Source organism: Podarcis bocagei (genome assembly GCF_964188305.1).
Source record: "Podarcis bocagei genome assembly, chromosome: 7".
In the NCBI taxonomy this organism is placed as follows: Eukaryota; Metazoa; Chordata; class Lepidosauria; order Squamata; family Lacertidae; genus Podarcis; species Podarcis bocagei.
In genome coordinates this window covers 90,535,310-90,549,790 of record NC_138132.1, presented here as the reverse complement: position 1 = coordinate 90,549,790, position 14,481 = coordinate 90,535,310, and the positions used below count along the sequence as shown (strand labels likewise).

Here is a 14,481-nt window from a genome sequence, read left to right as displayed (position 1 = left end):
AGCAGCAGACCCCACCCACCCAGGAGCAGCAGCAGCAGCCTGGGTCCCAGGATCTGCCAAGTGGTGGGGCGCTGCAAGTTCTTGGGAACAAAGGCACCTGTGTTTTGTTGAGTCAGAGCATTGGTCTGGCTGGCAGCAGCTCTCCTGGGTTTCAAGCAAGGGGGGGAGGTCTTTCCCAGCTGTTCCTGGTGATACCAGGGACTGAACTTAGGAGCTTCCGCATGCAGATAGCCCTGAGCTAAGGGCCTTCCTCTTCCACAAGGTCTACAAGCAGACGCACTGATGCCTCATTGTTAAAAAAAAATAGCCCTTACCTGAAAGCAGCAAAAAAACACTTATAACCACAGTCCAAACATGAAGGAACACAGCCATAGCGGAAGAAAAAGCCCACTGTTACTGATAAATGTATGATAAACCTCCCCTAAACAAACTGCAAACAATACTTAGGCCACAAACAAAGGGGACCCCTGGATCTTTTATATAGAGCAGCAGTGAAAAGGCAACACCTGGCAAAAGCCTCTTCATTAGGAGGTCAGTTTAACCCCTTGTGTGATGAAGCCCTTCTGCACCTTGAAGAGCTCACTCAACCAATACAGATCAGATTGCCACCTTTTCCCATCTGGATCTGCTCCAGGGCCTTTAAGAGCAGCCCGGCACTTTGAAGATCAGCAGGTGAAGCCTTTTCCTGTCGTGGGGATTGTAATGACAGAGCTTGTGATTTGGTGATGCTCCCTTAAAACTAAGGACCTGGGGCAGTCTGAGGACTTGCCCTGCCGTTTCTTAGTCCTAGAGTCGTAAAGTTGGAAGGGACCCTGCAATGCAGGAATATACAGGTGGCCAATAAGGGGATCAAACCTGGTTATCAACACCGTGCTTTAGCCAACAGAGCTGACCGCCTTCAGTTTCAGTTCTAGCAGAGGGTCTTAGAGGCTCCTCTCAATAAAGCCTCTTTTATAAAACTGCTCCTCATTCCTGGTGCTCAGAAACATCACAGAGATGTACTGATAGCAAAAGTTTTGCCCATTCAGGAACTGCCTTGCTGGATCAGGCCCATAGCTGGCAACGTTTCCCTTTTTTAAAGGGAAATCCCCTTATTCTGAATAGGATTCCTTGCAAGAAAAGGGGAAAGTTGACAGCTATGATCAGGCCCCCTAGCCCAGCTTTTTTCGCTTCTGGTTTTAGTGTGCTTATTGTGAATTGCATTTATATTTCACTGCTCATGTAAACGGCCCAGATTATGTGCTTGGATTGCTGACACAGCAATGTAATAAACAGACAAACAAATAGTTATTTATATAAATAAATAATAGGGGCATAAAAGGGAGCGTTTCAGCAGGGATCAGGGCCTGGGGCTGGCATTGTCAGGGACCTGCCGGTGCTTACTCCCCCATTTCTCATACCTTCCAACATTTCTCTGAAGAAAATAAGGACGTCCCATTCTATAATGATAATTTTATTATTTATACCCCACACATCTTACTGGGTTGCCCCAACCACTCTGGGCAGCGTCCAACATATATAAAAACATAAAAAGTATTAAACATAAAAAACCTTCCCTATGCACAGGATTGTCTTCAGATGGCTCCGGGGTCTGATAACTCCATACCCTCCAACATTTCTCCAATGAAAATAGGGACGTCCTAAGGAAAAGTGGAATCAAATCTAGAATCAAATCAGAAACTGGGACAGCTTCTCTAAATCAGTGATGTCCCTGGAAAATAGGGACACTTGAAGGGTCTGCTTTATTTCACCTCCTTGCTGCTTGCTTGCCGGCCTCATCCAAGTACATCATCAACAGCCAGGAGAAGGAGAAGTTGTTTTCACTGCCATTGCTCTCTCCTTCTGAGAAGTGATGGGGATTAGGTCATGATGGAGAGGCCAAGCAGATGGCCAGTGGCGACAGTGGCAAGGAAGTGAGCCCACTCAGTGTCCACTGTGGGCATTTTGCCCAAGGCCAGCCCCCAGCCCCCATTCTTCATTTCCAAGCGAACACTGCCATAAGTCCATCTGCTTCAGTGCAAAGGTTTTGAACAGCCCAAAGAAAGAGGCACTGTGTCGCTGTCTTCCTGCTCTTATAAGCAGCATTTAGCCACAAGGGGGCAGTCAGACTCAGCTAAACAGAAGAGGATGTACAACAGATGCTTCTATACATCAGGTTTGGGGCTCCAACTCCCATCAGCCCCAGCCAGCACAGCTGTCTGAAACAAAACATCTGGAAGTTACCAGGTTGGCAAAGGCTAATATAAATGGACAGACACATACACACATACCCCAAATGTCCTTGTTCCCTCTCTGATGTGCTAAACAATATTGCAAAGAGATGGAGAACAAATATTGTTTTTAACAGGAGATTAGACAAAATCAGAAAAGTAAGACTTTTTAAGAAGCTGGTATTATCTATACTTGGCATGGCTAGAAGTTTCTGCAGCCAATCGGAAGCTGCGCCTTGGTTTCTGAACATTTTGGAAGTTGAACAGACTTCTGGAACGGATTCCGTTCGACTTCCGAGGTACCACTGTATATCCCACAAGTCCCTGGTTCAAAGTTCGCCTAAGCTATTCACTTGCCTCAGTAGCCTTTGGGAGTGCCTTGTTGTATCAAGCCCTCACGGAGGTTTATAATGCTGGCCTTGTGTGGCAGAGAGAATGATCGTGATGTGATGTGTAACGTTCTTTGAAATATATTATTACTGCCTTCAAAGGAAATAGGGGCCAGGTGCACACATGAGGGCAGTGGACTGTGTGTACGCATTCATGCGTAAGCAGGCCAGCATGAAAGAATATCTGAATGTTCCATGGCTATCTTTAGGACCTGTGTTGGTGCCCACGAGTGAGTGAACATCTGTGACTGGGATTTTCTAGCTGATTTGGGTGAGTGGGCTGAGATGAAGTAATGCTGCTGGGTAAATTTAGAGCAAACAGAATGTTTCTGGCTGTGTGTGGGGGGGGTAACTGACACATAGAGCAGGGGTGCCAACTTGAATGAAATATTGTGGGGGCCCAGGTAAGCCCTGCACAATCAATCACATTACACGGTGCACACACACCATTTGAATGGGAATGCCCATCAACTTTGTCGGGGCTCAGCCCCCTCAGATATTTTATTGTGTGGGCTGAAGCCCCCACAGCCCCTACAGCTGGCTCCTATGACAGAGACAGAGTCCATTGGTATTTCTGATAGAGGTGAAATAGCAATAAATGAAAGTTCTTGAGAAGGTTCTAGGGTGCTCTTTCCTTTTCTTCACCCTGACTGTAACTTCTGATCTCCCAAATCTGAGAAGGGTTGCTAACTATTTTCTTTTACTGCCCCTGACCCTGTGCCTTTATAATCTGACATACAGAATTTAAATGGGTGAATCGCTTCCTGGCAAGATATGTGAAAGACCACACACAGGTACTTAATCTTAATCTCTCTCTCTCTCTCTTATGCTGCTGTTAAAAATGCACAGGGGAGGAAAAAGCAGGGGAGGAAATGGAAACACCAAATTGGCACAATCTTGCCCAAAATTGGTGCCAGTGGTAGTGCTGCTTTTCCACCAGCGGCAGATGTGGCACTTCCCATTTCACCTCAGATGATGAAATGGGACGTGCTGCCCCTGTTCGTCTCTGAGGCATCGTTTGACACTCTAACCCAGGATAGACAAAGGCATGGCCCTTGGTGCCTTTTTTGACGGCCTTTGGTAACATTTGATGCCCCCCAAGCCCAGTCAGTGAGGCACTGGGCTTGGGGAAGGAGACACAAGGCACTGACAGGGTCCCAGAGTTATCCTGCTGATATAAGAATTCTAAGTTCTCAAATATAGCGTAAATGTTCATAAATGTACAAAGCAAACAGACATGTAAGTACCGTATTTTTCGCTCTATAACACGCACCCGACCATAACACGCACATAGTTTTTATAGGAGGAAAATCCGTAGGCATGCCACCCGTAGGCATTCCCTCCATAACACGCACAGACATTTCCCCTTACTTTCTAGGAGGAAAAAAGTGAGTGTTATGGTGCAAAAAAACGGTATATAAATCACATATCTGAAATAGTACAGGAGAGCAATCCTGAAGCTATAGTCTGGCAAGTATCTGTTAAGATGAGAAAACTATCAATATGGGTAAGAGATTCAGGAACTAAAGTATTTACCATCTCAAAGGAATGTCCAGGCTACCCAGAAAATGCAACCAAGTAAGGTATTATCAGGTATCCTAGCAGAAAGGAGAGAAGCAATACTCTCAAATTTCTGCTGGAGACTGCCTCCTTCAGTGATGTATACATGATGTTTTTGGGGGTGGCCTTGGGTTAGAGGTGTGGGCAATTTCAAAAGTCTTTATAGGGGCTTGTGCACCATTGTTCTGGGTCTCTCCTACCTCCTTGTAAGGAGGGGAGGGAACTCTGTTGTGACAGAAAAATAAAGCTCTGCCTTGCTTTCTATGGATCTTGCCTCCATCCATGCATCTCTAACTGATCATGGACTTAGGGGACTCAGTACCTTGGGCAGCAAAAGCCAATCCCCTTATTTTTTCTATAACACCGCCTCCTTCCCAAAGCCTAGTTAGTGCTTTCCCAGATTTGGGAAGGAGATCTTAAACCATGGCTGAGAGACTAATGGAGGTCGCAGGTGTAGCTTTGCCTCTACGCAAGGTAGGATGTCAGTGGGTTTTCAAAGCACCAGACCTTAGCTGCTGGACTCCACTGATCAGCTAGTGGCAGGTGTCTGTGATACGCCCATGGTCCTGTATCAGTTGGGGTTTTTTCCCTGGAAGAGGGAAGGATTAGAAAATGTACTCTTTCCCCCTCCTCCCCTCCATCTCAATATCCCACCTGCCACTCACAGCTAATTCCTCCTGCTGACACACAGCCTGGATCCCCCCCCCCCCGGAGGGATGGCTCTGGTCTAGACAGGGCAACTTGCCAAGATCCAGAGATGGACTGATTGAGGGCAAGCAGAGGTCAACTAAAGCTCTTGGCCTCTGCGAGGAAGGGGGCATCAATCTTTCTCTGCCAGCTGCCTTGACAAAAACATCAGAGGTAAGGTCAAGCCACATGGCCACAGCTAAGCTTCCACGAGCTTATTCTGTAATCAAATCAAAGTTCTGTACCAAAGGAACACCAATATTATTTTAAGCAGCTAGCGTGGAACAGCAATGAAACATCTGAACTAGACTCCTGGGTTCAAAGCTTACATCACTGCAGCCATAAACTCTTCAGGACTGGTGACATGACCGATGAGAACTTTTGACAAACTGAAGGGTTTTATTTTTAAAAAAGAGACCACTTGCAGTGTGGATGCATCCTACTTTAAAGATAAAGGTAAAGGGAGCCCTGACCATTAGGTCCAGTCGTGACCGACTCTGGGGTTGTGGCGCTCATCTCGCTCTATAGGCCTAGGGAGCTGGCGTTTGTCCACAGATAGCTTCCGGGTCATGTGGCCAGCATGACTAAGCCGCTTCTGGCGAACCAGAGCAGCGCATGGAAACGCCATTTACCTTCCCACCAGAGCGGTACCTATTTATCTACTTGCACTTTGATGTGCTTTCAAACTGCTAGGTTGGCAGGAGCATCCTACTTTAGCCTTTGCTAAATGGGTTTGCCTTGCCTTCCAGGGTTCAAGAAGTTGTGTCAGCTGGGCAAAATGTGTGTGTGTGTACACAACATCAAGCTATATATTTGTTCAACTTGTCTAAAAACTTGTTGCACTGGTTTTACCTTCTTCCTCTGTTGGTTTTACTTGTGTTCCAGAAGATTAAAGTGGGCTACACCTATAGAGATGTCTTGGCCATGGCTTGCTGACTTTCCAGCGCAGACATAGAAATTGTTCAAGCCAGTCATGCTTGGCAGCAAGGGAACATACAGAGGGGACAGAGCAAGCGCTGGTCTGCTCTGGGAGTGACCTCTCTGCATACTTGGAAGCAGACTGGGAAGGGTGTTGGGGAGCAGCAGGCAGCCAGGAACCTTAGCTGGGAACGAGCCAAGTCCCAAAGGCATGAGCTTCTCCATCCTGGCTGGGGCTCAGAGGGCTGAAATGAAATCCTGATACCCAGGGCTCCTGTTCCTTTTCATACTCAGGTATCAACAATCCTTGGGATACAAGGTGCTATTAAATAAGGAAAAGATTGAGCCAGTCTCAAAGAGACTCAAGAAGCAATATAAAAACTGGTTGTTTATTGCAACAGGTAATAATAAATATAAAGTGCAAAAGACATTTACAGTCAATGTCAGTCAAGAAAGAGGTGCTCCTCTTTCTTCCACAAATGTACAAACTGTATATTGCGGGAGAGGGGGCAGAAAGATGTCACTGGGCACAATCCCCCAGAAAGTTTGCCTGTGGAAGCCTCATTGAAATGAGTGGGAGGTACACAGGACAGCCCAGTGAGTTTACGACAACACCCTGGGGAAGGGAAGGAGGGGTTTATTTGCCTGCAGTGGGTGTTGTCCATTCTCAGTGCATTCAGAAGAAGAGAGCCCCTTCCCCTACCCCCCCCCCGCCTCCATACCAGAAGGCAGGATACTTGCCTGTTCTTCCCCCAGGGCTGGGGGAGGGGGACAGCTGTACAATTGGCAGTGAATTCTCCCCTCTTGATCTGGGGATGCGGAACCCAACTCTCACCCTAATAAAGCTTATCGACTCCCAGTTTCACAGCATATATGAATAACGAGCAATCCGTTACGGATGGAGCTTGATGATCTATGGCTGGCCTGCATAAGGCTGGAGACCAGAGGCAAGCAGCTCATACCGCTTGGACAATGGAGACAGAGTAGTTCAAGTGTATAATCTTACTTCCTATGCTTAAAATCTGGCCTACAGTTGACTTGAGGATAGTCAGGTGAAGATAGCCAACCAAGCTTCTTTTTAAAAGGACTTCTCACTTACATATTACTCAGTCTTTAAAGCTTCAGTGAAACACCTTCAGTTTTTCTGACAGAAGGCAGAGAGAAGCCTTTAAATGGGGAAGTGTGCTATCAATTCCTGCATAGGGCCAGCTGATCAAGATGTAGAAAAGGAGGGACACTGGAGTGCCTTAGCCATAGGACTATCAAGTCACCTCCATTCAACCTGAATTCTCATGCTGAAGGGAGAATTAGGCCAGTTGCTGTTAGGTCTTCTTCAGCTTTTTCAAACCTGGGACTCACCTTAAGTCCAGACAAGCATTGAAGGACATACTTGTTTTGTCCTTTTGGCCAAGCCACAACCCAGCAGTGATTCCCAGTGCACCAGCTGAAGGGGTGGCACAATGGTGAACAGACTGTTGAGACACGAGCAAGGCAGACTCAGGTTCCCAAAGGCCAACTCAGCCCGTGGAACTTAGAGGGTGTCTAGATGCCAGTCACCCTCTCTGGTTAACCTCTCTCTCAAAAGCTGTTGCGAGGGTCAAATGAGAAGAGCCTTCTTCATGCCACCTTAAGCTCCACGAAGGAAGGGCGAGATACACACCGGCAACGGCTATCCAACTATAAGCCTCTCACTGGCTTGTTCACATTTTATACTTCACTTTGACATCAGCATACCATATAGGGTACAATGGCTTAGCCCAGCCTTTGCTAACTTGGTGTCCTCCAGATCTACAACTCCCCCAGTGTCCGAAACATCTGGAGAACATCAGACTGCTGAAGGCTGGATTAGCACAATATCATTGCATTACGATAATCAGTTCCCACTTCCCCAAGTAGCTTCAACCTCAAAAAAAGAAAACCTTCTGATAATCCTATCAGGAGTTTGCAGCACAGCTGCATTACCATTGCTAGGATATGGTGCCACAGTGTTAAGCTGCAATTATTTGCATTTGGGGTGAGTGTGGAAAGTAATGATCAATGAGCACTGGCTTTGGACTGTAGCAGATGAAGAGATCTGGCCTTAAAGCTCTTCCCCAACAAAGGGACAGGACAGCTTCCCAACACACAGTTGGAGCCACCCTCTTTTCTTCACTCCTGATACACTCTTGTTTTGCTTTTGTAGTCATGAGATTGAAGTCAGGATTTAGTGCAATAGAAAACAAATGAACAAAAACCACAACATTGTCCTTTGCTGCAGCACCCGCTTGGAGATGTAAACAGAAACACACATTATCAGTCTTTTTGTCCGCAGAGAGGAAGGTTGCCCCACCCTCCCAGCTGGGTCTGTGGGGCGGCTGGGCTAATGACACAGCACCTCCGTCTCGAACTGCAAGAGCTGCCCCATGAAGCCAAAGTTGGGAGAGATCACCCCACGGCGCTGCTTGACAAAGTCGAAGGCCTCTTCCAGCCGCACCCGGCGGCTCTGGATCAAGTAGGCAAGGCAAATGGTGGCCGAACGGGAGATGCCAGCTTGGCAGTGCACCAGAACGCGCCCACTGCTGTTCTTCACCGAATCTGCAGGAGGAGCAAGGAAGAAGAGCCACGTCAGAGACAGCCCACAAGAGCAGCGCAGCCCTAGAGCCAGAAGCAGCCATATCCAAGGAGCAAGGTGCATTTATGGGGCAAGGGGGCCATTTTTGTTGCCTGCATGGTAGGAGGCAGGATGTAGCTTAGTGGTAGAGCACCTGCTCTGCATGCAGAAGGTCCCAAGTTCAATCCCTGGCATCTCCAGGGAGGGCTGCAGCCACTGCCAGCCAGTGTACCCAATACAGATCTAGATGGGCCAATATGAGGCAGCTTGCTGTTTTCCTAATCCATAAGACGGGGAATCTTCTACCAAGTTACTTCTCAAAAGAAGGGGGGGTGCATCTGTGTGTTTGCTTGGCATTCTGCGTGGTACAGCTTTGGAGGTCAACCCCCAACTGTCTTAAAAACTGTCTTGTCACTCACAACATTAAGCAAAATAGAGGTTCAAAGAATATCAGTGTGCCATGGGAATAGCAAATCTCTTCCACTATCACCAGGGATAACTTAATCCTCTGGAATATGAGGCAGGTATGGATGACAGTTTCTCTACCACACATCTGCCCCCGTTTGTGGCAAAATCTTCCCTACAAAGTGGCAAGATGATGCAGACAACCAAGCTCACCATCAGGGAATGAGAGTTCTCTGCGCAGAAAAGGATTGCCTGACTGGTCACCTGCACTTACCAATGAAGTCAATGGCTTCCTGGAACCACACACTGATCTCAGCCATGTGGTTGTCTTCCACTGGGATGCTCTTGTACAGGAACTGGCCTTCGAAGTAGTTGGGGCAGCTGGAGGAGACGTTGAGCACAGCAGTGATTCCGAGGGACTCCAGAACCTCCCGGTTGGAGGAGTGGTAGCAGCTGCCCAGGTAGAGGAATGGCAGAATCTCCACTGGACCCCCCTGCAGAAGAGAAAGAACAAGGAGAGTGCACCCATCAGTCTTTGTGCCAAAATAGGATTGATGGCGAATATTGTAGGGATGAATCAAGTACTGTTACTACTATGCTATCAAGGTTTATTATTAGATTAATAAACTAAGCTAATAATGCCAAGGTTGCAGGTTCAAGCCCTGTATGGCACAGCTGCATATTCGCGCACTGCAGTGGGTTGGACTAGATGACCCTCAGGGTCCCTTCCAACCCCACATTTCTTAGATTCTATCATTTAGTTGGTTAATGGGCAAGAGCTTTGAGCTGAAGACACTTTTGCTTTTTTAAAAAAGGTTATTTGAGTCTTGTATGTTACTGCAAAGGGGAGGAAAGAAAAAAACATTACAGATAACCCTTCCTTCTAACAAAACCTTTGCTGATTAAACTATAAACTCTTGGACTTCCTTAGATATCTTCACAACCATCTATATAGAGGTTTTGGTAATACGCAATTGTAAAAAGAGAATAACTGATTTAAGTTTTTTAAATTCATCTGTTACTAGACAGACCATAGAAACCAACTAGGGGGGCCGGGGGGCAGAGGGCCCCCCAAAATGCTCGAGAGCTGGGCCTCAAAAAAAATCTGCAGTTGCCATGTGCGCATGCTGGGGCAAGGCAGTGCGCTTGAGACAGACAATGCATCAGGTGAAATCCTTAAAGTAGGTGACAGCCTTGGTGGTTACCAGCTCCAAGCCTCAGGGAGAGGGTGGACAAGCACACCTGAATAAATATACCTTTATTCAGTCTCAATTGTATTTTGTCATGTGAGCAGTAATTTTACTAAGATTACTCACATAGCAAAGTCTAGACAGTGCAATTAAATGGCCCAGAATATTAATTTTAAAAAATATCTGCTTAGAGTAATATGGGGGGAGGGGGGAATTGGTCTCCAGATTCACAGTGAAGGCAAACACATGAACTTACCTGGTCATACAAGGGAGTAACTGCTTCTGTGCTGTTGTCTTCAGGGCTTTGGAGAGCAGGAGATAGAGACGGAGGCGATGTAGGAGGTGTTGGCGACGTCAAGCACAGTTCTGGAAAATTGGCTTGGAAATTCTCAAAGCCACCTAAACATCAGACAAATGGAAAGTTTTTAGTGTGTATCTCAGTTGGGGGATTAATGTTATACAGATGCTAAGGACATATCAGATTAGAATAGTTTATAGTGACCACACATTTCATTCAGATCTATTCATAATAGTGCCTTTAAAATACACTTTCATTAAAAAGTACCTGCAGTGACACCACTATTGTGGCCACAAACTATAACTTGTGTTTGTGATATCTTGTATGATTGATTATTTTATGCATGGATTGGGCCCAGATTTACTGCTGTCAGTAACAAATGTATTTATTTGGTATCTGGTGTTGTGTTTTTTTGGTGTCCATGCAGCCTAATGAAGGTGCTACATTATGTGACAGTGCAATATCAAAAGCAGACATGGTTACAATACTGAAGGTGCTAATCAGATTAGCGAATGACCTGTACACTTTAGCGCCAGGGCAGCCATTGCGGAAGGGATTTGTACATCCACCGCTTTAATTCCAATTTAGTTGCCACTACAGCAGCCAGACTTAGCTGCAAGTAACCTTGGGAACAGCTGGGATGAGTCTGCTTGGGATACAGCAATTCTATTCCAGGGCTATCTTGGCTTTTTGTTAATGCCTCCTAATTAAACTAAAAAAATAAAATCCCCCCTAAAACTGAATTTTCTTCAGTTTTCCCAATTAAAAATGCAGTTGGACTCAAAGGGAAAAGGTGAGGAATTCAACTAAGCGTAAACTTAGTTTAATTTGCCTTGGCAAATTAAAGCCTATGGAAAGATTGCCGTAATACATCAAGGCTTTTTATTTTTTCCTATCAAGTCAAAGCGGGGTGTTTGAACTTGAAGCAACTCCTTTCCACCCCAAAATAATTATAATTATTAATGTTATCCTGCTCTCCATCCCAAAATAGCACAGGATAAAAGTTTAATAAATATAAATAGATTGCCTCTTGACTAAGATCTACTTAGAGCAGGCCTCCTGGAATTAATAGGCCTAAGGTAGTAATGTCCATTAATCCCAATGGGTCTACTCCGAGTAGGCCTAGCATTTGATGTACGTCCTATCATGTACGTCCATGTAGAGTGGGGAAATAGAGAGGCTGTGACTGGCCCACCGTCACCTAGTGGGGTGGGGATCTGAACCCTTCCGGGGGCCACCATCTACGGGCCCCTCCCTTCCTTCAAGCCCCATCCCAAAGACTCCCCCCTCCCTCTCCTGGGAGAGGGTCGTGTCTCGCCCCCCCTCCCCCCGGAAGCCCACCTGGCGGCGGGGCTCACCTTGCAGCAGGTAGATGTGCGAGGTGCCGGCCCGCTCCTCCCGCAGCAGCGCGTTGAGCAGCAGGCGGGCCAGGCTGTCGGGGCGCAGCGCGGCCGGCGAGCGGCTGGCCTCGTCCAGCACCACCAGGTGGCTGAGCTCGCCCTTGCGCAGCCGGGCCAGCAGCGCCCGGTCGGGGAGCAGCCAGTCCAGGCTGACGGCGCTCCGGCCGCGGGAGCGGCGCCGCAGCAGCCCGTTCCAGTGCACGGGCCGCGAGTCCAGCAGGTGCGCCTGGCAGAAGGCCAGGAAGGGCCGGCAGTCCAGCGCCAGCGTGCGCGCGCTCTCCCGGGGGTCCCGCAGCAGCGCGGCCAGGCCGGAGCTCGCCAGGGGCACCACCTCCTCGATCACCATCCTTGCACCGGCCCAGGAAATCCTTGCCAACAAGAGGAATAAAGGCGGCTGGAAGCGGGCGAGCTTTTGCGCAACGGTCCCGGCGATGCCTCTCTCGCAAGCCCGCCGAGGATGCTACTTTCGTCCAAGTCTGCAGCCCAGTTCCGCGCGGGAGCTTAAGTACCGCGCCGCTCGCGGGTGGCGCTCCTCCCCGGGCCGCCATATATGGAAGTGTGCGTCACCGAGGAACTCCCAGGCCGGGCCCTTCCCCCTCACGTGGAGGGAGAGGCGCCGCGCTCCGGCCGCGGCGGCGGATCCGGAGGCAGCCAGACGGAATGAGATGATCCGCCTTGGCCCATATTGGGGAGGAACTGTTTCCTCTTCGTGCCAATCTCTTCCGTCACCAGACCTCAAAGCAGCCGCAGATGGAAGTTAGAGACTCGCCCCTGAGAACGGGAATATGCGCCTAATATTTCCCTTAAAACTCTAAAGGACTACACGTATGTGTGAATGGGCCACTGTAGGCGTAAGACACTACAGAAACATTTTGCATATTTCCTTCCTTCAGCTCAAAGGGTTCTTTTCGGTGAACTGCATTTAGCAGCCAATAATCATGGAATCAATTAACTGTCTGTGGACTTGGAAGAGACCCGAGCGTCCTCTGTTCCAACCCCTTGCAACGCAGGAATCACAGCTAAGAAACCCCTGACAGATGACCACCCCCACCGCTGTTTAAAAACCTCCAGTGAAGGGTTAGTCCACAGCTTCCCAAGGCAGTTCCTTCCACTGTCAAACAGCTCCTAGCTTCAGAACATTCTTCATATTTAGTTGGATTTCCTTTTTTGCAATTTGAATCAATTGGTTTGGGTCCTACCCTTCAGAGCAGCAGAAAGCAAATTTGCTCCGTCTTCCATGGGACAACCCTTCATATATTTGGATAGTTAAGTGTTTTTATTTATTTACTTGATTCTCAACTGTTGTCAAGAAATCTGAGTAGAAATCTGATAAAGTCTTGTCTCTTTCTTTATTTTGGTGTGCTGGGCCTAGTTGATCACACAAAAGGAGTGTGTGTGTGTGTGTGTGAGAGAGAGAGAGAGAGAGAGATGTCCATCAAATGTATTTCCATCATGTGCCCCCACAATCATCTAAAAATTACGCTTGGGAATTATTTCCCCTTCCTCACCTACGCCAGTTGTCTGCTTTGTCATAACAAATTAGCACATACAGTGGTACCTCGGGTTACAGGCACTTCAAGTTACAGACGCTTCAGGTTACAGACTCCACTAATCCAGAAATAGTACCTCGGGTTAAGAACTTTGCTTCAGGATGAGAACAGAAATTGTGCGGTGGCGGCGCAGCAGCAGTGGGAGGCCCCATTAGCTAAAGTGTTACCTCAGGTTAAGAATGGTTTCAGATTAAGAATGGACCTCCAGAACGAATTAAGTTCTTAACCTGAGGTACCACTGTACAGGCTCCCTGGGAAGAAAGAATTCAGCCAAAAGTATCATCCTCTCCTCCTGCCAGCAGGTAGTGCTGCAGTCATTAAGTGATTCAATCATCCAAGGATAGGCTTCTCAAGAGATTAAGGCACAGCAGTGTTGCAAAATAATCTAGGATGTTCTCTCCTGATATGCATTACCTGATTTGTGTTCCCCGACCTGCAGCCCTCCTGAACTCCTGTTCAATGAAGCTGTGCCACCTGAACAACAGCTGTGTCCCAAATGTACACACCTCAGCTTAACTGCAAAGTGAACGGCCTCGGCCCAGTATACCTGAAGGAGCGTCTCCACCCCCATCGTTCTGCCCGGACGCTGAGGTCCAGCGCCGAGGGCCTTCTGGCGGTTCCCTCATTGCGAGAAGCAAAGCTACAGGGAACCAGGCAGAGGGCCTTCTTGGTAGTGGCGCCCGCCCTGTGGAATGCCCTCCCATCAGATGTCAAAGCGAGAAACAACTACCTGACATTCAGAAGACATCTTAAGGCAGCCCTGTTCAGGGAAGTTTTTAATCTGTGATATTTTACTGTATTTTTGGTTTCTATGGAAGCCGCCCAGAGTGGCTGGGGAAACCCAGCCAGATAGGCGGGGTACAAATAATAAATTATTATTATTATTATTATTATTATTATTATTATTATTATTATTATTATTATTATGTTTTGTTATTTCAGATAAAAGCTGGTCTGAGGTGAAACGCATCCAACAGGAGTATTCATAAGAAACTATGGGACAGACACAGATTGTGGCAAATGTTACCTGTACTCTGCTTCAAACACCAGTGGGGGAGCACACTGGAGGCAGAGTAAACAGTAATGTGTATACAGCCTAGGACTACAGCCCTGGGCACACTTAGCTTGGGTGTAAGTCCCAGTTAACTCCAAGGTGCTCTGAGTAGACAAGTGCAAGATTCCACTGTAAATTGCTGTATTGAAGCCTATTCCAAATCTGCTGGGAGGTGGGGCTCAGTCAACAAGGCAGATTCAGATCCTGAGGGCGAGTTTCAGCTGAGAATA

The 14,481-nt window shown here is 47.6% G+C and overlaps 1 protein-coding gene across 1 annotated transcript; it reads right to left on the bottom strand.

Moving 5' to 3' along the window:
* Window positions 1–6,134: 6,134 nt before the first annotated feature.
* On the bottom strand, window positions 6,135–12,008 carry DUSP2 (dual specificity phosphatase 2). Its single transcript, XM_081202618.1, has 4 exons — window positions 11,606–12,008; window positions 10,206–10,348; window positions 9,034–9,253; window positions 6,135–8,338 (listed from the first exon to the last, which is right to left on the bottom strand). The coding sequence occupies exons 1-4, from the start codon at window positions 11,991–11,993 to the stop codon at window positions 8,124–8,126; spliced, it is 966 nt and encodes a 321-aa protein (XP_081058744.1). The 5' UTR covers window positions 11,994–12,008; the 3' UTR covers window positions 6,135–8,123.
* Window positions 12,009–14,481: the final 2,473 nt, after the last annotated feature.